Raw genomic sequence first — 23,450 nt, forward strand, 5'->3', positions numbered from 1 at the left:
TTGCGTAGATATAATTTTATTCATAGTCTTGGATTTGGTAAATTGCATCCAACTAAACTTGACATTATGGATATTCAAACTGAGGTATCTTCACAATTTGTTTCTAACTTGGCTAACTTAACAATACAAAGTCATATTAGCAGTAATATAACAAACATTTGCACTAAAAATACAACTTCTGAGCGTGGCAACGTTGTTTGGTTAAAAAATTTCCGAGCCGATTTGCCACTACTTTCTTTTTCAATGTAAGATTTTGCTCCATTTTGATGCATTTTGGTTGCATTTTCTCGGTATCAAAATAAAGTGTGGTTAATTTTCGGGTAAAATATTCTTCCACTCGACATTTTGAAAACTAAATTTGTTTTGCCGCAACCTCAGGGCCCTACAATGGTCATGAAGACCCTCTCTTGCGTAGATGTAATTTTACTCATAGTCTTGGATTTGGTAAAATGCATCCAATTAAACGTGACAATATGGATATCCAAACTGAGGTTTCTTCACAGTTTGATTCTAACTTGGCTACTTTAACAATACAAAGTGATATTGGCAGTAATATTACAAACATTTGCACTAAAAATACAACTTCTTAGCGTGGCAAAGTGGATTGGTTAAAAAAATTCCGAGCCGATTTGCCACTACTTTCTTTTTCAATATAAGATTTTGCTCCATTTTGATGCATTTTGGTTGCATTTTCTCGGTATCAAAATAAAGTGTGGTAAATTTTCGTGTAAAATATTCTTCCACTCGACATTTTGAAAACTAAATTTGTTTTGCCGCAACCTCAGGGCCCTACAATGGCCATGAAGACCCTCTCTTGCGTAGATGTAATTTTACTCATAGTCTTGGATTTGGTAAAATGCATCCAATTAAACGTGACAATATGAATATCCAAACTGAGGTTTCTTCACAGTTTGATTCTAACTTAGCTACTTTAACAAAAGAAAGTGATATTGGCAGTAATATTACAAAAAATACAACTTCTGAGCGTGGCAAAGTTGTTTGGTTGAAAAATTTCCAAGCTCAAAATTTTTCAACTGTTACTCCTTTCATCTCAACACAAAATAAAAACTTGTTAAAAAATGTATAAATTGGGTATCAATTTACACAAAACAACTCTTAGCAAATGAATTAAGTTAGAAAGTCTTTCATAAGAACCATAAAAGCACTCAGAGAGTCTCTCAGTTGTGTTATAATGAACAATTTTGTGCAATCTTTCTTCCTTCACCCAGTTGAGGGTTTTGACATTCTGCTTTCTCTGGGTTGAGGTTTTGACATTCTGCTTTTTCCACTGCAGAACATGTTCAATATAATATACTAAATGAGTGAATGATTGAATTTTGTCCTCAGTCGACAACAACTTATCTTTTCTCTGTGAAAACTGTTTTCCGGTTTTTATGGTTTCGTCTTTGGAAATTGAAAGACTCAGATTTCCATCCCCGTAATCAAGGAAAAACTTGTTGAACTCGGTGACAACCGTGCCTCCATTTCCCACTTCCATCAATTCCTCTCTAATTGGTTAACCAATTGAAATAGAAAATGACCTTTGCTTTTGCACAAAAATTGTTGAAATTGTCTTTGCCAGTTGAATGATTTTGACAATTTTGTGTAAAGTAGTTCACAAATATCGAAGGACACTCAGGTGAATTTAGATCAATAACAGAGCATTCAAGCAACTCTGACAAAAAATTAACTTTCTCCGGTCCCTAAGCGTAGAATATTGCACCAGAATTCCGCAAGCGAACGCTTTGAATTATTTGTGTTAGATAAATATAGGGATAATTTCCTCTGTCCCAATCAATACCGTGCAAATTTCTACTCCACCAATTGAAAGATTGCCTTTTGTTGTGTTGTTAACTCACTATAACTTGTTGGTGATAAAAATTACACGCAGTCAAGGTAGTCCTCAGTACAAATTCCACATTCTTGAACAATAATTTTCGCTTTTCTGTGACAAAGTCCTTCAACGTCTGACATAACCGTTTTGCTGCTCAGCACAACAATAAGGTAAAATTTGACGGATGAAAAATTTTTATACATAAGCAAAGTAATATTCCCGACAATTGCCAAATAAAACAGTTGCTGCTTGTCCACGAAAGCATATAAAAAACAAGTTCCTTGGTTTTATACTTCGTATACGAAACCACCTGCATCATATATAATAGCGTGCAATTTTCGATACTGTTAGATACTTGTCGAGAGATGAATTGTCGATGCCAGTTAGACCTTCATATGGACGCAATTTTAGAGAAATATCATGATCAAAGCAGTCCACTTTATTAAAGCCTTCACTTGCTGCCAGGAAAAAATTTAATTTCACAGATTTCTCAAGATAAGATTAAAGAATGGATAAATGTTTCTTGTGAATGTTTTTCAAACAGTTTCTACAAACAATTGATTGATCAGAATGCATGCCAAGTCTTTTTTCACTTACCAATCTACAATCAACAAAATTTTTTATTGTTTTCTCTGAAGAATCTTAGCCATTTATTTGTAACAATCGTTAAACAACGAGTAAATACGATTTTGTCGTTCTAGAAATAGTGACAGACTAACTTATCGAGTTTTGAATTTATTAACTAAGAACCAATAACCGCAATGCAAACTTCATATTGTTTTTGTTTGTCAACGAATTCTCCAAATGGTTATAATAAGAAAAAGAACAAAACATTCACATACTGTCTGTAGTTACTCTCCTTTCGCCTTACTAGACATAAGGTTAATTTTCAAAAATTGCTGTTTTCTGATTGATTAAGATAAAAAATTGAATATCTCCAACTATTAAGCTCTACGTGACGAGCATATTTTTGAGCTATTTTTAGAAGCAACACGCCTAACCATGCAGCAAAAACAATCCAACACAGATAATCATTTTACTTCAATTCTTGCATACTGTTTGATTGCTCATAAAATCCAAACCTTCACTCTAAAACTGAAACTTAAAATTGTTCGCAAACTCTTTTCCAGTATCTTTTCAATCTTTTTTCTTTTCTTTATTGTTAACCATCTAATTGGTCTCAAAACTTGTTTTAAAAAAACTATTATTGCGCAGTTTATATATAATGATACTCAATTCTTAAGTTTTAGATCAAATTGTTTTATCTTTTGATTATATAAAAAAGGTGACCAAAGTTTTCACCACCTGATAAACTACCACAACAATTCATTAACTGCAGCATTGTCTTCAAAGTTTAAACATGTCTCCGGTGGCAATTATTCTGAAAGAAGAGGCCAATCCCGTTTTGAGACTAATATCATATGAACCATACAAAATAGAGAAAGTCGTTATTGTTTAACAAGAGTTACGAGACAATGAGTGGATTACAATTAACCACATCGCGCAACCAATTGTAGTTTTTGACTTCACCCAATCATTCAGATTTGAAAAGGCGCTGATAAAAGGAGCACAGAACACAATCAAACATGTTACTGGCTACGTGAAAAAATTTGTGTTCAATACAGAGACGATATATGAAAATGTTAGGAAAATTCTTTTTGACTTTGATATCAAAGATATTCTTCTATACGAAAATCAGGAGGGCTATTGGAGGGACCTAGAAAATATCGATAGTTTTTGGCGGAGTCCAACCAGCCCGGAAAGTCCAGACCTTACAAATCAGCCAAATTCTCCTCTACCAGATTCAACGCCAACTCCCTCAATTCCCGAAGTAGCAAAAGTTTCCATAATTGACAGCAGCAGACTTGAGACGCCACCAGTGAGCCTTTGCCAAAGAAACGAAAACTTGATATCAACTTCTAAATTTCAATCAAAGACATTGTTTCTTTTGTTTCTGAGATCTAGGGTGGATATTACTTTGTTAGTATCTTTTGTTCCGTGTTATACAGCCTTACATTTCTTTCTCCTTTTCATCTCAACGCACACTGTTCCACTTAAAATTTTTGCTTCCACTGCTTTTTTTTATTTATACCCAGTAAACAGAATGCACATTCTTTTGAACATTCAATATCGTGATAGAAATCACGTTAATTTGAGACGACGACATACTAATTTCTTTTTAAACACAAACTAAAACTTGTGTCCACACCTTGTCTTTGATAATACAACAATATGTGTTCAAACATGTGCACGACGGTAATAAAGCTTAAACTTTACTGACCAATCAGGGAAGCTAAGGCGACCACACTGAATTGCTTATGGTAATAAAAAAGACCACACCTTGTCTTTGAAAATAAAACAACACATTTCAAACATGTCCAAGACGATAATAAATCTTAAACTTGACTGAACAATCAGAGAGGCAGAGACGACCATACTGAATTGCTTATTGTAATAAAAGAAACCACACCTTGTCTCTGATAATAAGACAACACGTGTTCAAACATGTGCGAGACAGTAATAGAGTTTGAACTTGACTGACCAATAAGAGAAGCTAAGGTGACCACACTGAATTGCCTATGATAATAAAAGAGACCAGACCTTTCTTTTGATAATAAAACAACACGTGTTCAAACATGTGCGAGACAGTAATAGAGTTTGAACTTGACTGACCAATACGAGAAGCTAAGGTGACCACACTGAATTGCCTATGGTAATAAAAGAGACCACACCTTTCTTTTGATAATAAAACAACACGTGTTCAAACATGTGCAAGACGGCAATGAAGCTTAAACTCGACTGACCAATCAGAGAGAGAGGTGGAAACAACCCCACTGAAATGCTTAAGGTAATGAAAGAGACCACACCTTGTCTTTGATAATAAAACAACAAGCGTTCAAAAATGTGCGAAACGTTAATAAAGCTTAAACTCGACTGACAAATCAGAGAGGAGACCAAAACCTGCCAAACAAAAAAAACCAAAAACATATTTTGTCACATGCGCCATTCTAAAATTAATCTTCAGTCAGCTTTCAACCAATCAGAGTTCGGCAAAATAAATCCAGCTTAGATAAAAATAGACAAGCACTGTAGATATACAGCTATAATTAGTGTTAGTGCTATGAAATTAAAAGGAGAACAAAAACCGAACAGGAAAACTCTTTATTAAAGTAAATAAAGTAGAGTTTCTATCACAAAAAAGAGAAGTTAGTGTTTTTTATATTTATAAGGGAAATAGTCTGCTCATACTATGTTTTTGCCTGAGTTATGCACTATCGTTCAGTCGGATATCAATTTTTGTCTATTAAAATTTTGTCATTCTAATAATTTTCCCCAAGTTTTACATTATATTACGTGATCACATTTGCATTTTTCCTCAAACACCTTGTGATACACAACTTACCGGTCTGCGCTTGTTGTCATTCACAATGCAAAACAATTTGTGCATAATGAATTGCTTTTAGTGGAAGTATTTTGCATAAAATTGTCCAAAAATAACAATTTTTACTCTTAATTAGCAATTTTTTTTTCTCGATTTTTAACTCTCTCGTCATTTAAACGTGGTATCTGAATTGCTACACCGCACACTTTCAAACACTTTCTGAGTACTGTTTTGGAACATTTCATATAGTTCTGAGCATTTATTTCTTCCATTTTATGCGTTTATTACTTCCTTATTTATTGCGGCTGAGCTTAATAACTCAGTAACCAAATTGAATAGCACTTCAAGGTCATTTCAAGCCTTAAAGCTAGAATAGCGTGACAAGCGAAATTTAATGCTACATTCTATTGAAGCCAAACGGATTTGGTCATTTTGTTCATTTAGCAAATATTATTAGTACACAATCGTCGTTCATGAAGTCAAACTATAACTCAAACTCGAACTACTTCAACCACCAGCAAAACAATACTACGACTCAACAAAATTGCATCAGATTCTTTGCGATTGGATTGCGAATCAACCTGTTATTGATACAATATTCGACAAAACTTCTACATGGTTAACAAATTTCCCATGACATCAAATTTACACTGAAGAAGTGACGTTATAGAAAAGTGTTCACATTCTGTCGACATTATTATCTACAACCAATCAACAGTTGAATTTGACATGTAAATCCACGTGACTAGCAGCATAAAAGGAGCTTGAAAAACTACGAAAAATCAGTTGAAACTCGTTAATTTTGTCTTGTTAAACTCACATACAGTGCGTATTGAAGCACACTTTCTTGAGCGGTAAATTACTTGTTATCGTGTCATATTAGTGATTGTACAGTCTTAACTTTACTTTGACTTGTGAAAAGAGAATTAACTTTGATATTCTCAAAACCTTCTTTCTGAGGAACGAAGTTCCTAAGTAAGAGAAACTTTGTGCAAAGCATAAAGTCAGTTTCTCTTACTGGCTCTAACGAAGCCTAGTGTAGTTCACTGATAGCGTTATTGAGCAATTGAGTGCGCTGAGAAGCACAAAGTGCGAATTTGGTTACATTTGAAATTTTTGATTATCGGGAAAAACTCTCCGAAAATTTTAAGAAATCGGAGACGGAAATTATTTGCCCCAATCAGTAGCTAGGACAGTTACCTAGAGCTGAACATAGGGGATTTTGCAATTTCGAATTGTAACTTGAGTTATTAACGAAAACTCAACAAAAAATTGAATGTTTCAATTTGAATTATTTTGCTATTCTGAGCGAAACAAGTTTATTATTCAGCAAAGCTGAGCGATTAGTTAGCAGGAGTAATTGAGCAACAAGTAATGCAACGGTAATCTACAGTATAGCGGATAATACAATTCACAAAAGTTAACTGCAAAAACACAATATCCGTACAGATTTGAAACCGCTGAAACGAACTGGGCGGTGTAGAGTTTTCCTTGACTTTGATAGGAAAGCAGCCGTTATATTATCCTCTGCAAAGTTTCATTCTTTTCACACACTCCCTAATTTTTACTTTTAAAATGCAGAATTTTAATTTTGACTTTTAACTTTCTCGTCATTTAAACGTGGTATCTGAATCGCTTCACCACATACTTTCAAACACTTATTGAGTACTTTTTTTGGAAACTTTCATACAATTATGAGCATTTATTTCATACGTATATTTCTTCCTTAATCTCTGCAAAATTGCAATCTTTTCACATCTGACGCTGCAAATTTCATACCAGACACAATAAATCTCAATCTGGCGCCTGGCACTTTATTTTAAGTTTTATCGGTTTTCTAATCTGCCCACACTCCCTAATCTGGGATAACATATGGTCAATAAAATTGTCAAATGAATACCAGATGTTGGCTCAAAACCACCAAAACTTGACTTCATTTCGTTTTACTGTCGATATAGATTTCAGATAAAACTTTTCAAGAGATTGAAATAAAGAAAAGTAAGTCAGTTATATGTTTTCGAAATACCATGATTAAAAAGGGTGTAAAAATTTTTTAACTTTAAAATCCAGTTTTATCCCCCGCCCAAAACAGCTGAAAATATCATAATTTTTTTCGCCCGCCGAGCAAGTCTGGCAATAATTTCATATGTTTTTCTCACCGCGCGAAATTGACATTTTTGTCCCCCACAAATATGAGAAAAATTTACAAGTGTTTGTCCTTCCGGCAAAATTGAGAGACAAAATTTTTCAAAATGTGGCGCACGATTCGTCACGACGGGGGGGGACGTCCCCCCTTGAATATACGTGCCTTTTAGTATACTTCTTACAAACACTAACACATGCACACGCTACCTCCACCCACCAAAAACAAGTTGTTTTGGCTTCTTTAAAAATAAAAACTGCTTTACTTAAGGTCCGTCATAATTCATGTACATCTGGTTTGATTTTAGAAAATTTGTGTTATAGTCTTTTTGAAGAGTATGTAATGGTGTTTGGTAAATTTAACAGAAAAAGTTGTGAATTTTTGTCTTTTTGTATAACTATTCAAATCTTTTTGCCATTGTTTGTGTTATTGGCCTATTGGACGTATTAGAGTTACTCTAATATTGGAGACGGGTTTTCGTTTGATTCTAGCAGTTCTTCTTAATAGGGGAGACATCGGAATGTAATTTAGTTTTGAATAATTTTATATAATTCAATTAACTGATTATTGTTTCTTTATTGGCTTCAATAACACGAAAATCCAAATAAGGCTAGGCTTCGTTAAAACTAGTAAGAGCAATTAAATAAAAGCTTTGTTTCATGTTTTAGGAGCTTGTTCCTTCAGAATGAAAGATTGAGAATATCAAAGTTAAATCTCTTTTGGAGGTAGATAACTAAGTCGTCAGAATCTTTGATTTCACAAACTTCAGCGTCTGGGATACTGTTTAAGGCGCCACTTAATCTCTGATTTGCTCAAAAACATCAACAGTCTTTTCAATGAATAGTCCCATGAATTCTCTTTTCGACTAAAAAAGGGTTTAAGAGTTCTTAAACTTTAAAATCAACTTAATGGACCCCAAGAAATTGCAGAATTTTTACATGTTTTTCAAAAACACCGGAAAATTGTGAAATTTTAACAATTTTTAACTGGAAACATAATAAGTTTTCGCCCACGGAGCAAGTTTAGCAAAAACTTCACCGCGGGTGAAAATTTTTCTCAACGCGTGTTTAAGTATATCTTATTGAATTTTTGTGTGACAGAGGTTTTTCTAATGACAAATTAACCAAACAATAGTGCTGAGTTGTTTTCCTTTGTTGTTCGATCCGAGGTGTTAAATAGACTTTTCGTTGTGGTTAAGGGGAACATTTAAGATTACTTTTTGGATTCAGATAATTAAAGATTATATTTTATGCTACAAGAACGCATCATAGGCTAACGACAAAAATGTTCCGACAAAAATGTTTAAAATGGAATTTGAAATATGTTTTCTTCTTTTTTCTTTTACCTTAACCAAGGACTCCAATTAAAGAAAATTAAAATTTGAATAACAATGGAAACTAGAGGTAAATGAAAATCAAGTGTCTTCAGTTTCCCAAAAACGAAACATTGCGCAACCGAAAATATTTCAGAATTAAAAATAACGAGTTGGAGAGGAGAAAATTCTTCGCAACAGAACACAGGCCTTTTGGCAGCACTCTTTTTACTATCTTTATAATTATATCTAAAAATTCTGATAGAATTCCACACAAGTGTAATTCTCCTCAAAAAAAGCAGAAAAAAACGGCAGATAAAAAGAATTGTATAACAACAATGAAAAAGTTGACAAGCTTCAAATTTAAGAAACCGACGTCAAAAACTGTTCAAAATGTGACTTCGGAGCAACAGATATGGTAAAAGTTTTAAGTTGATGGTCGGAATAATGAAATCATGAAAAGAAGTGAAGATATACGTAATAAGATTGAAACAAAAATGTTGAAGTAATGAAAAAATAATTCTAGGTTAAAACAATCAATTTTCTGTTAAGTTTTGGTTACTAGCTCAAGTTTTAAGGCGAATTTCCCAAGTCGGTTGAATAGAAGTTGTTCACTAAACTTTTGGTTAAAATACCGCAATTTTTTTTGTTCTAGCGAGTCTTCTTAATAAGGGAGACCTCGGAATGTAAATTAATTTTGAATAATCTTATATAACTCAATTAAGTGATTATTGTTTCCTAATTGGCTTCAATAACACGAAAACCCAAATTATGCTAGGCTTCGTTAATGCCACTAAAGGCAATTTAATATAAGCTTGAGACAAAATTTCCAATTTTTGGAACTTTTCCTTCAGAATGAAAGATTGAGAATATCAAATTCAATTCTCTTTTACCAGCCAAATTTAAGTTGAAACTGTACAATCAAGAGAGGATTAACAGAAACAAGACACAGTAGCAAGTATCTTGCCGTTCAAGAAAATGTGCTTCAAAAGGCGTTGTATGTCAGTTCAATCAAAATGAAATTTTCAGTTCGTTCCAACTGCCTGTCGTAGTGTTCAAGCTATTTGTTTTGCATTACATGTCAATTCGAAGTCGTTGATTGAAGGCAGATAATTATGTCATCAGATTTTTTGAATTCATCAACTTCGGGTTCTGGGATACTGTTTAAGGCGCCACTTAATCTCTGATCTGCTAAAAAATATCAACAGTCTTTTTGATGAATAGTCCCATGAATAGTGTTTCCGACTAAAAATGGGTTTCAGAATTTTGAAACTTTAAATTCAACTTAATGGACCACAAGAAAATGCAAAATATCTGCAAGTTTTTTAATAACTCTAGAAAACTGTGAAATTTTAACAAGTTTTATCCCTCTCCCCCAAAATAGCAGGAAATATCATAAGTTTTTGTGCACCGAGCAAGTTTGGCAACAGCTTCACAAGTTTTTCTCACCGCGGGTTTATGTTAATCTTATTGAATTATTTGTGCGACAGGGGATTTTTTAATGACACATTGACAAAACAAAAGTGCTGAGTTGGTTTCCTTTGCTGTTCGATCGGAGGTGTCAAAAAAAACTTTTTGTTAAGGGGATTTAAGATTACTCTTTGGATTCAGATAATTAAAAATCTTTTTTCCTGGATGCAACTTTTACAGTAGTGGCCTAATTCATTTGTTTTTTTCTCCTTTCGTTGACTTGTTGCAACTTCCTGTGCCACAGACAGACTTGACGAGCCGTCTTTTTGTTGCTTATTTCGAAAATGAACTATTGTGAACGATCCATTTAATTCTGAAAAAAATTTCTGAAATAAAACTATGATTGCCAGCCAGCCTCATGGTCAGATGATTTTGACTGGGGAGCACAACCAAGTAATAAAAAAGCACTTCTGATATTAATTTCACCGAAATTCAGTCATCGCATCGTTACTATCATAGCATGCTAACAATGGGCTTTCATTATTATAGCTGTGTCTGAACCCTTTTAATTCATCCCGACCTGAGGTAGCTCTGAACTATGAGTCAACTTAAGCTGCACATAGACTGACATCGTTTTCAAATCGGTCGGCACAAAACTTTCGACACAAAAATGCAAAAGCAACATCGCGTAGTGAATTCAAAAGTGCTCTCGAAACATCCACTGAAAAAGTGCCAAATTGCACATTAAAATTATAAATGATAAGTTCCCCTAAAACTGAGGGCTTTTAGTTTTTTTAAGAAGCGATACAAGTTGTTGTTTTCGATGCCTCTGTTATGGATAGATATTAAAAAGTAAAAAGAATTTTTATCTTTCACAATATTTTGCCAGATGTTGAGTTTCGAAAAAGAGGTTAGGAAACCATCTCTAAAATTGCCAGACTGTCTGTTGCTGCCTTTATCTTGCACATGGAATATTCGGTTTGTACAGTTTAAAAATGTTAACTCAAATTTTCATCATTTCTTTCTACTTCCTTAATATCACTCAGAACATTTAGATTTCAAAGTTATTGACCCGGGCTTTTTTGACATCGTGGTTGCTTGAAGGAATTTAGATTGCAACATTTTTTGAATGTAACATCTGTTAAAGGTAGAACGTATAAAGTAATTTAAAAACAGCACTTGTATTTATCAAATTAATACTCATTGTTCTTGCCCGCTCGCCTTTCATAACGTACCTCAAATACTCATATGATAAAAATGGTTAATTGATAGGTTGCAACACTTCCTGTGCGAAGCACAGCGGATGCCAGTCCCAAGTGCCAAAATTAAGTGATGATATTTACCTACTTGCTCCATCTCATCAACGTTTGCCTTTTGTCGAGTACGGAAAAATGGTAGACTTGAAAACAAACTAATCCGTTTTAGTGTTCGTTCTGTTTTCAACTTGATTTTTTTCCTCTTTTCAATTTAAAAAACTGTATTTTTTCGAAATAATTTTGACCACATCTGATTTCTTTTCAACAAAACTGCCCTCAGCCAGAACTTTTTGTGCACTTGTTTAACTTGTTACTGTCTATGAGCTTTTTGTTTAATTGCAAGATTTTTGTTCTTCATAGTTTTATGGTTTCAGCATTTTTTCAAAAGGGGGGAATATATATGCGATAAGGGCTTTTTTCTGCACTCAAAGTTTCACTTTTATCACAAAGTTCAACGCAGGCAAATTGCGTTGAACTTTAAGATAAAATTAAACGGAGAAATTTTTAAAAAAATTAAATTTATTAAGGTTAAATGGAGTTTTGATTTTCACGAGTTGGTCTTTACTTTTTCAGGCCTAAAAATTAAAGAGTTAAATATTTGACCAAAAATTTCGAAAATATATATTTATTTTATTTTTCTCAAAATTTTGTTTAAAACATCTTCTTTACCCGTCTCAATGTATTCCTCCGACTAAAAACTCATGTGAGAACCAATGGCATACTGTATCGATAAGATGGTTTGCAAAAGTAGATTTCAAGCGATTTAGAGCTCTCAAAATAGAAATAATTAGTGTGAAAAAGTATAGAATTAAAATTAGAAAAGAACATTAATTTTGTTTAAGTTCAAAGTTTTAAATCAAAGTTTGAAATTTAGAGTATGAAATTTTCTTGCTAAAAGTTTTTATTATTTGATACAATCTAGCCGTTTAGAAATTTTCAAAACAGCCGAGACGTAGAAAAGACCGCTTTAATGAACTGAACATCAACTCCTCCAAATTCGTGAATGAAAAAATTGAAGATTTAAAAACAAAAATTTCCGATCTTTATTATTTGTATTTCTTGTGTTGACAGAACACATTGTTCAATCTAACCTCTTCTAGTGTAAGCCAACAAAGAGAATGTTGAGAGTTAGAGAATTTATGTATCTTCCGGTTGAAAAACTTAATAAAATGATCTTTTTTGAAAATTGGAAAAACATTAAATTTTACCCTTTCTGTAAGTTGGGACTGCCCTTCGAACTGATCATTTCCAATCGTCGGGCATTTCTGTAAAATGAAAAACAGAACCGCTTTTTCTTTCTCAAACTCTCTTCTTTATTTATGGATCGTCCGGTTGAAAAACTTATTAAAATGATCTTTTTTGGAGATTGGAAAAATATTAATCTTTACGCTTTTTGTAATTTGGGACCACCCTTCAAACTGGTCATATCCAATCTTCGGGATTTTCTGTAAAATGAAAAACAAAACCGCTTTTTCTTTCTGAAACGAAGATGTTTTCAAATGATGGAAAAAATAAGGTTTTTTTTCTTTAAAAATACTCCAAAATGTGAGAGTGTCCGAAAAAATTTTTTTAAACAATTACTTAACTCTCCCTCTAAATAAAAACTTTTGTGGATAGTCTTTAAGGCTCACTCATGTTAGACACAAGTAGAGGCAGAGTGCAAAAACTGTCAGAAATCTTGAAATTATTAAAAAATTATTTTAAAAATTGCTACACGTTTTTTTAATACTTCATAAACCAAAAACGTGTTTAATAAGTCTTGATGTTAACACGTTTGAGAGATTTTTTAAAAAAATTGTCCCATTATGCTCTTGAGACATCAAAAACGAGAAAAATTTTGGAAATATTTCATTTCACTTTTGGTGTAAATTTTACGATGACTGATAAAATTGCCTCCAGAAGTTCACCCATAAATTTCCAGATGGAACAAATACGACTGAAATAAACGGTCAGGAATCTTGCGAAAAGACGAAAAAAGGCGTTTAAAAAATCAAAAAAGTTCATTTTTGTCAGTGTTTTTATTGGTATGTTTGTGTTTGTTTGTATGCTTGCGCTCCTGTCCGTGTATGTGTGTGAGTATATGTCATGTTTATGGTATTTGTGTTTAAGAGAGAACGAGAAAAAAAGTCAGATTTGCTGGTTCCTCTAAATGTTAGATATCAAAAGATGCAAATTGCATAGAAACATATATTAAAAAAATTAGAAAATATACTTATATTTGCTACAAATTGCGCTTTTATTTATGTTCGAAACCGGAACTGTGTTTATTGGATGTCACTGGTAAGACATCCGCAAGATTTTCAAGTATAATCATCCCGTTATGCAACATCAAAAATGACAAGATTTTTGAAAAAGTTTCAATTAGTTTCATTTCAAAGTTAAGTACGAAATTTATTGATACCAATAAGATCACACTTATTTAGATTTGAAAAACAAAAAAGTTGAAAAGAATGGTGACGAATTTTGCGTAAATATCAGTTACCAAAAAGAAAGTTTTGAATTTTTTTCGGTGTTGGCTTTTGTGTTTGTGTGTGTGTGTGTGTGTGCGTGTGTGTGTGTGTGGTTGTAACGTGTGTGGTGTGTGTTCCTAAGGTTTGTCTGTGTCGTTGTCTTTCATATTGTACTACACATGTCTTTCTAGAATGTGTTTAAGAAAATTTATCCAATGTATATAAGTAGCTTTCGGTTACTCCCACCGGTTTCTCGGACAGAATTTAAAAGTTATTTTGCAACCTTGAGTGGTGTGTTGGAACATAATCTGCTACGCTCAGACTCGTATGAGCCATCTTGTTGTGAATATAATAAGATGGCACTCTGCATTCATTCATCTCTGTTCGCACATAAAATCTACTTAATGACGCTATCTTCTTACATTTTTTGCGCTAAAATAGGTTCTTAATTCTTAAGCATGTCATAATCTCATAATTATGCATAATGTTTTCAAAAATCAACTAACTTTTAATTTTTAGAAATTCTCTTTTTGTTTTAGTTTTGTGCTCCCGTCAGCTTCAGTTCATTCTACAACCTATATTTAGAAGGGGATCATGAGTCATCCTTATGAGCTTCATAGAGAATTTTTGTGTTTTTTGCCAGCAATTTCTAAAAAAAGTCCAAGGTACAGACGGAAAAAGCTGAATTCTGGTTTATTAACGATATATCCAAATACGGAGCTTTTCATATAAAGGAAATTGTCGTACATCATAATTTAGTGCAGTAAACTTATCATACGATGTACTTAATTTAATCAGTGTACCCATTCCTGAGGGGCATGTGTATAAATCATTATTACTTCACATGCATGTCTGTTGCTACCAATTTCCCACAACGGGAAAACATTGTTCACACTTTATTTGACTTCTGGAATAACAGTTGAGTTATTCTTTCATTCTCTTTATTTTGCTTCTCGAGTACAGTTGCCCAATTTAATTTATTCTACACAAACTGTCTTTGTAATCCGAGTAAAGTAGACACTAGTCTGTACGCGATTCGCTAAGCGAATTCATTTGGAAATTCTGTAAAGCGCAATCGCCGCGCAAGTAGGACATAGAACATAAACACAACTCGCGACTCAAGAACAAGTACGCAAATTCACTCGCGTACGACATGGCGCAGTCAGCAGCTCAAAAACGAACTCCACTTGGCATTGAGCCATTTTGGGATAAACCAAGTGTAGACCCGCCACTGAAATGGGAAAAGTGGCAGATGCAGGCCAAGTTAGCGCTTCTTCCAAGGGAAAATATCACAATAGACACTTTATTGGAACCAAAACCTGAAACAGTACAACTACCACTTGAACCGATCTATGAGGTTACGATAACAGGATCATCGGCACAATCGGAGCGGGAAAGATTGGCGAGAAACGCTCAATCAAAAATGAATTGGGAAAACCGATGTCAGAGACAACTGGAAATAGGAATAATGTGTGGAGACAAGCCATGGGCGCAAGCCGATCGAAAAACTGTGTCAATGCTATACCTCAGCTTGGGCACTGAAGGACGTCGAATTGTCTGTAGTCAAAACCCACACCTCAAGATGGACAGTCTCTCAACAGCAGAACTTTGGACAATCAAGGAAACAGCATTTATTCGTCAGCGCAACATTACATTCGACAGATATGTTCTTCTCACCACGAAACAGACAAGAAGAGAGTCTATCGAACATTTTTTCGGGAAATTGAAAGAACTTTCTGAAAATTTTGAGCTCGGAAGCCAGGAAGACACCCTCATTAGAGACTTATTTATTATAAATATGTTAGATCCAGAAATTCAACGAGAATTGCTGCGAGAAACCTTAGAACCAGCCCAAGCATTACGTTTGGCCATAAATATGGAATTAGGCCAAAGAAACCAGCTACAAATTACAAACTCGCAATCTGCTCCGCAAGTCAATGCAATAACCCCTCAACGAACATTTCGACCACCAAATCAGAGACCAAATACATCAAGCTTTACTCGATCACCAAACCAACTATGCAGGAATTGTGGCCTAACTTGGTCAACTAACCATAGAGTCAAATGCATTGCGAGAGGCAAGACTTGCAACAATTGTGGCCTTCAAAACCAATTTTCCCGAGTATGCAGAAAACCAAAATCATCATCAAACAAACCTAATCGTTCTAATGTTAACTCTGTTGAAGAAACTACAACTGACCAAACAGTAAATGCCATACAAAATATGAACTTTAACCCGCAATGCGAATCGGATTAAGACAGCTCAGATGACAATATGGTCGCCAGCATTGCAAGTGCCGCAATTCAGATTGAACCAAAGAACACTATCCTACAAATTGGTAACAACCATGTTGGACTTCTCATCGACTCCGGCAGTGTATGCAGTATTTTGCCTGAGTCCCTTGCTTCGGAAATTGTGGATAATTCTCCCCTTGCTCGATGGTTGATGACAGCGCCTCCCCAGGAACTCAAAACATTCTCCAATGAACCTATAAACGTGATAGGTATGATACAGGCACCAAGTGCGAGCAATGGATGGCGACTTGAAGAAGCTGAATTTGTTGTAGTTCGTGATGGACTAAAACCACTAGTGGGAAGAGATCTATTTGACGCTCTTGGAATTTCAGTAAATCAAACCCCAAAACCGGAAGGTAGTATGGTCAACACTATCACATCACAATGTCCATTCAAAACACGCATCGCACAACAATTCCCTCAATTTATAACACGTACTGGTCGTTCAAAAATACACATTGTAAAATCCAAATTTCATCGTCATTTCCAGCCAAAACATCAAAAGGGTAGAAAAGTACCCATCAACTTACAAGAACGAGTAAATACTGAAATTAAAAAACTTCTTGCAGAGGGACATATAGAAAAATTGAATAACTGTTCTGACCAATATTTTGTTTCACCTATTGTAATCACAGTCAAACGAGATCAAACCATAAAATTAGCACTTGATTCTAAAACTCTTAACAAAGCAAATCATAAGAACAAATATCAAATGCCAAATATTGAAACACTCATAGATTCGATATCACAAATAATTACAAACTACAAAACAGAACCCGCGGAGCAAATATATTTCTCTACTATTGATCTTAAATATGCTTACAGCCAACTAAATTTACACCCTGAAACTGCTAATCATTGTAATTTTAATATTATCAGTGGTGACATGACAGGCGCATACCGATTCAAAACAGGATTCTACGGTCTTACTGACATGCCTGCCGAGTTTCAGAAGGCAATGGACTACACCCTGATTGGACTTAAAAACACATTCTGTTTCCTAGATTATATTTTAATTGTTAGTAAAGGTTCAGAAGATGATCACTTTAAACTCGTACTGGATTGTCTTCGAAAGTTAGATGCAGACAGCCTCCGTATCAATCTTCCGAAATGCCATTTTGCAAAACAACAAATTTCAGGGTTAGGATATAATATAACTCAATCTGGAATCTCGCCACTCGAATCCAAAACATCATCCATTATATCATTACAACCTCCTAATACACTCAAAAAATTACGCTCATTTCTCGGCTCAGTCCACTATATTAGCAAATTTATTCCCAATTTAGCTCAACTCTGCCATCCTTTAAGACCCCTACTTCGTAAATCCACTAAATTTGTCTGGACTGACACTCACACATTACATTTTAATGCAATTAAAACTCGCATAGCAAATCATACCGAAAACATGCATTATAACCCCCAATTTGAAACGCGAATCAAATGTGATGCTTCACGTTCTGGTTTGGGAGCAGCACTAGAACAGCTAACAGTTGATGGTCGGAAACCGATATCTTTTACATCCCGATTTTTAAACAACAGTGAAGAACGTTATAGCATTAACGAATTAGAACTTCTTGGGGTAGTGTGGTCGATAGAATATTTTAAAAACTATTTATATGGAAAAGAATTTACTGTTATAACTGACCACCGCGCATTACTTTCCATTTTAAAAGAGCATCGTTCAAATAAAAGTTATAATAGTAGGTTAGCACGGTGGGTTGACCGTCTCTTACCTTATCAATTCTCAATAAAGCATTTACCCGGCGCAAAAATGGGCCTAGTTGATTACATATCCCGTAACCCATATCAACCAGCAAAAAGTGTTTCTAAATATGACGAAGAATTTCTAGTTGCAACATTATCGAGTATACATACTGATGCTCAATTACTTCAACAAAAACACAATCTCACAGCTAATTCACTTCATAAATTATATATTGATTTTGATAGAGAACATAAAAATTCCACCAACATTACAGAACAAGTTTTAACCATTGATTATGAAACTCAAAATCCTCAATCTGACATTTCTAATTCACTCGCTTTGCAAAACAATAGTTCAAAATACTATTCAAAACAATCTTCTACTCCAGATATAAAACCCGCTCAGCGGGTACGCTTAACAAACGTTAAATCAAATTTCGCTCCGCGAATTAATAGTCTAAAATTCTCATCCATACAAACTTTCAATTTAGGCATGAATCCCGCTCAGCATGTTCGCCAAACAAATAATAATTCAAATCTCGCATCGCAAAAACACAATTCTAATATTAACCCTTTCAAATCTAAACATATGTACAGCACACACGCTCGAGACGTCCATTTAGCTCATAAAAATAATTCATTCGCGGATCAAATGCAACATACATTTATTCTTTCCACTAATGGTATTAATTGTACTAGTGTACATGATCAGCGAGTACATTTCAGTCAAAACAATTTCGTACTCGCTAACACATATACTCCCCCAAAAGTTAACACTTCTAGTTTAATTGATACCACCCCTAATCTCGCATCGCGAGTACGCAAGTCTTTTAACAAATTAACACCCGCCTGGCATAATCCTCTACTATTTACTCAAAAGACTAAAATGCATTCCTTAGATGACTCTTTTGCAACGCGAGTTACTAAATACCCAAATCATTCCAAATATGCGTCACATAGTCTACCATATACAACTAATCCAGTACAAATTGAGTCTCAAAGACTAGTAAATACAAGAAAAGCGTCACTCGCTCACCAAAATACATCCAAATTTACTCCTTTAAGTCATTCTCACTTGTCAATCAAAAATCAGCCTCAAATTCCTACCTTTTTTTAGTAAGCCACACTCAAATACTTTAAATAACTCACGTGCCCAATTGGTAAACAAAAATCAAGTGCTTTTTGCCCAAACTCAATCTGAAATTCAGTTGCCTTCCTTTTCGTCAATCAATTTAATTGGAAAAACAACAACCTCATCAACAATGAGTCAACAAGCATCTTCTCTCAAGGGAAAATCTCTCTCAACTCGATCTACTAGAGCTTCGCCTCGCGTGTCATTCACTGACAATGCGACAACGAGCACGCCTCGCAGATATTCATCACACTCCAACCTAAGTACCCCGCTAACGGATAGCCCCCAAGTAATGTCGTTCGAACGAGTGGTGGGGAAAGTTTTCAGCAAAGGCCTCATTGCGTCACTGACAAGTAAGGATGCAGTCTTAAAAGAAGTGCGAGACTGCATAATTCGGGGGGACGAAGAAAGACTGAAGGCCCTCAACCCATACCTTCACAGTTATTGTCGGGACATTCACGTGACAGGCGGGTGTGTCTGCATGGACGAGAAGGTGGCAATCCCCAATGCACTAAAAGAGGCCCTCATTGACGACCTCCATGCCAGTCACCCGGGTAGCTGGGGGATGATATGTATGGCCCAGCACTGCTGGTGGCCATATATGAATCGCGATTTGCTAGTCAAAGCAATAGAGTGCAAATCTTGCACTGCTATTGGTAAAAATTTAAAATCTGTTATTCCCGCAAAACAATTTAAAGCACATACACCATGTATAGTTCCCAACCAAGAAATACAAATAGACTTTGCAGGGCCCATTAATAACGAAAAAGAACATGAAATATATATTTTAACATGCATCGATAGATTTTGAAAATATCCTTCTGCGGAATTAGTTGATAATGCAAATGCCCCGAATGTCATAAAATTTTTAGATAATTATATACAAATTCATGGAGTTCCTCGTTCCTTAAGAATAGATCAAGCCCGTTGTCTTATAGGTAACCAAGTAAAAAATTTTTGTACAAAAAACAATATCACATCAATACCAGCTCCGGCAAATGATCATCGTGCAATAGGTTTAGTGGAACGATTAATTGGTACAATTAAACAACGCTTGGCATGTAATAAAGACGCACACAAAGAACTAAATAGGTTCACCATTAAAGCAGCATTAAAATCAATTATATACCAGCTTCGCATATGCAAACATAAAACAACTAAGCTTTCGCCATTCGAATCTCACTTCGGGCGTACGGCCAATACACCACTTAGTAATATAAGCACTCAACCTAAATCATCTGACCTCAGTTATGAAAAAATTTTGAATCATTATTTAGATGAAGAAACTGTAACACCCAACGAATTGCTGCCGGAAGAACATTGGGGAAACATCCGGAGTGATGATGAAGTTGAGCGCAATATGTGCAAGGCGACTAAGGATGCTACTAATCGCGAACGACAAGCCACAGATAACGAATCACGCTTCCTTCGTACCACGCATGCACACCGTCCACTCCCATTGAAAGAACACGCGGTCCAACTCAATATTGCCAGAAAGAAGCACCTCCACAAGCGATCCAAGAAGAACCTAGACGGATTGTATGAGGTGTTGGCACCAGGATCGGTTGTCCAAAAGACCGACCAATACACTTCGGTCATTCGCGAGCCGGGTAAGGTGGAAGTCACTGTACGCAATAGTGATATTGCAAAATTTGGCACTCGTGAGGAACGAAAGACTAAGTTGACGGAGTACATCAACCGCAGGGGACCCCGCACGCATGAAAAGACAACGGAAGCCAAGATACTCAGCCATACCAAAGAGTGTACCCGCATCCAGAAAGGAGACAGGAAAATGAAACATCGAAAACGGGAGACTGGCAGTGGCGTATCTTCGAACAAATCTAACATTGCTCGCGCAATGCGAGTACGTATGCCAAAAGTTCCAGATAATTTCGCCCCGCAAGTACTACCCGTAATTCCAGAGGCTGCTCCCGATCAGCAAATTATAACGGAAGAAGTGCTTATTGCACCCCCGCCTACAAACACGCAGCCAGAAACAATTGAACCACCTCATCCTGCTCCAACAACATCTTTCGCTGATACTCTTACACGATCCACTAAACGAACTCGAAAAAGCCCCAAATATTATGGTTACGATAAAGACGACTCCTCGGGTGAGTCCACTAATTCGTGTCCCCCGAACTTTGCTCCAACCCGTAGGAAGCGTCGAGTGGGTGACATAGAATCGATTCAGCCCTCAGTGATACAAACCATTGTGGACACTGCTACTCAAGTTGAACCGATTCGCAACGACTTTCCTTCGCCCATCATTGGACAGGTGTCTCCGACGGACCCCCGTATTCGGCCAGCTGATCATAGCACTTCAAATGAACTGATTATTGACGAAGAGGACATGTGAAAACTGATTTATTATTAATTATGACTAGCTATGATAACCAGTAAATATATTGTTGATAGTATTTAACCGGTGAATAAGTATTATTATTATTCATATTGTTATTAAAATTTTATTTCATGCAATTTTAATTTTGAAAGCGGGAGAAATGTCGTACATCATAATTTAGTGCAGTAAACTTATCATACGATGTACTTAATTTAATCAGTGTACCCATTCCTGAGGGGCATGTGTATAAATCATTATTACTTCACATGCATGTCTGTTGCTACCAATTTCCCACAACGGGAAAACATTGTTCACACTTTATTTGACTTCTGGAATAACAGTTGAGTTATTCTTTCATTCTCTTTATTTTGCTTCTCGAGTACAGTTGCCCAATTTAATTTATTCTACGCAAACTGTCTTTGTAATCCGAGTAAAGTAGACACTAGTCTGTACGCGATTCGCTAAGCGAATTCATTTGGAAATTCTGTAAAGCGCACTCGCCGCGCAAGTAGGACATAGAACATAAACACAACTCGCGACTCAAGAACAAGTACGCAAATTCACTCGCGTACGACAGAAACCAAAGATCTACCTCTGATAAACATCCATAAAGCTATCGCGAGACTATGACCGTAAAATAGGTTCTATAAAAGTGCCGCGTGATAACCTACGTTTTAGCAACTAGATCAAAAGAGTGTTCTCACACAGAGCATGGAGCGACAGTTGCCATAGTTTGGATTTTATTTTATGTTTATGAAAACCAGTTAGACTAACTTTTCACATTTCATTGACTGATGCTTCAGGGAGGGAGAAGCTGACGAGGATAGCGACTGAATTGTACGAAAGACTGAAGACAGTTGAAGAGGAGAAATACGACCTGAAAGTCAAGTTCCGCAAACAGAAGTACGAGGTAATATAAAACCGTGAACATTTCAAATTTTTGTTCAGATTGTACTGCTTATTCTTTGAACGAAATTCTCATAAATTTGTGGCCATCAGAATTCATTCACAAATTTGCTCCATATATTGCGGTTCTTGGTAACGAACGACACCGTTCAGGGCTCCCGGGGCGAGGCTACACCGTAATTACACACCGTATTGTGATTCTAAGTTGTCTATATTTTAAAATTAAAATGAGCGTTGGCCGTGGTTGTGCAAGTCCTGCGCCAAAAACTTTTTCCCAATCAAATTTTTGACCAGCTAATGAGAGGTTTTGTGCTCTCAGTATGAAAGATAAAACGTCCTACATTGACCATTTTCTGATAAATTTTCATACATACATTATGGCGGAATATTGATGTTTCAGCTGAAAGAGGTCTCGAAGAGAATCGAGGAGATCCAGAGACGGAATCGACTCTCTTCCAAAATGGAGAGCAACCCGTGAGTACTATTCATCCTTTTCCTCAATTTCCATACATTTTAAAATTGATTCCAAAAATTCTAAAGTAGATTCCAAATGTTAATGTACGGATGGATTCGTTCATTTCTAATCTTTCAGGGATTACACGAGTGGTCATCTCCTACAAGAGCTAATATCGGTTAGTACCTGATAAGCTGTCTCTTGATATAAGGACTTCTTCCACCGCACCTTTCAGTCTGGGTGTCACCTAGGAGAGACTCACAAAACTATATTTGTTTGTTTTCCCTAACTTCTTTGTAAAAGAATCTGCAATCATGAGGGCAGTATGCAAGTATTTCAATTCTGGCTCTTCTTTTTCTACAAACTCCCTTATGAAATGCAGTTTAAGAGCAAAAACGTTTGTTGTTCAACTAACAACAGCTGAACCACTACTTAGATCGAAGCAATATCCTGAAGTACTTTTCCTTTGGTCTTAATTTCCTGTCAAATTTGCAGATGAGAAGCACTTGAAGTTTATCTTATCTGCTTCCCTAAAAACCAAACTCTTCGACTTAGAACCTGTGAGGTATCTCAGAACTGCTTTCTAGTGCTCGAAAGCAACCTTCTCAACGTAAGAACTTAAGAAATTTGATGCAAAAGCTATGTCTGGTCTACTCGAGCAAGCTAAATATTTTAAACAACCCATGTTTTTTCTAGAGTCACATTTTTCCGCGAGCTCTTGACCTTGACTCTTCTCCTGAGGGCAGTGTTCTCTGTATAGCTTATTTTCTGCAATTGGTGTGCAATTGGGTTTGCAGTTATTTAGTGCAAATCTTTCTAACAAAC

General features: G+C 35.5%; 1 protein-coding gene across 1 annotated transcript in view; it reads left to right on the plus strand.

The window, feature by feature from the left end:
- The window catches only part of LOC142356592 (uncharacterized), a gene marked incomplete at its 3' end in the record, with an annotated part of 60,870 nt that extends 38,067 nt beyond the window's left edge, over positions 1-22,803 (plus strand). The window contains exons 5-7 of the mRNA XM_075408456.1: positions 22,069-22,175; positions 22,572-22,645; positions 22,764-22,803. Of these exons, the coding sequence (XP_075264571.1) occupies positions 22,069-22,175; positions 22,572-22,645; positions 22,764-22,803 (221 nt within the window). The remainder of the gene's footprint in view (positions 1-22,068; positions 22,176-22,571; positions 22,646-22,763) is intronic.
- Positions 22,804-23,450: the final 647 nt, after the last annotated feature.

This window comes from Convolutriloba macropyga, unplaced genomic scaffold (assembly GCF_964194025.1).
Source record: "Convolutriloba macropyga unplaced genomic scaffold, txConMacr16.3 SCAFFOLD_810, whole genome shotgun sequence".
Classification (NCBI taxonomy): Eukaryota; Metazoa; Xenacoelomorpha; order Acoela; family Convolutidae; genus Convolutriloba; species Convolutriloba macropyga.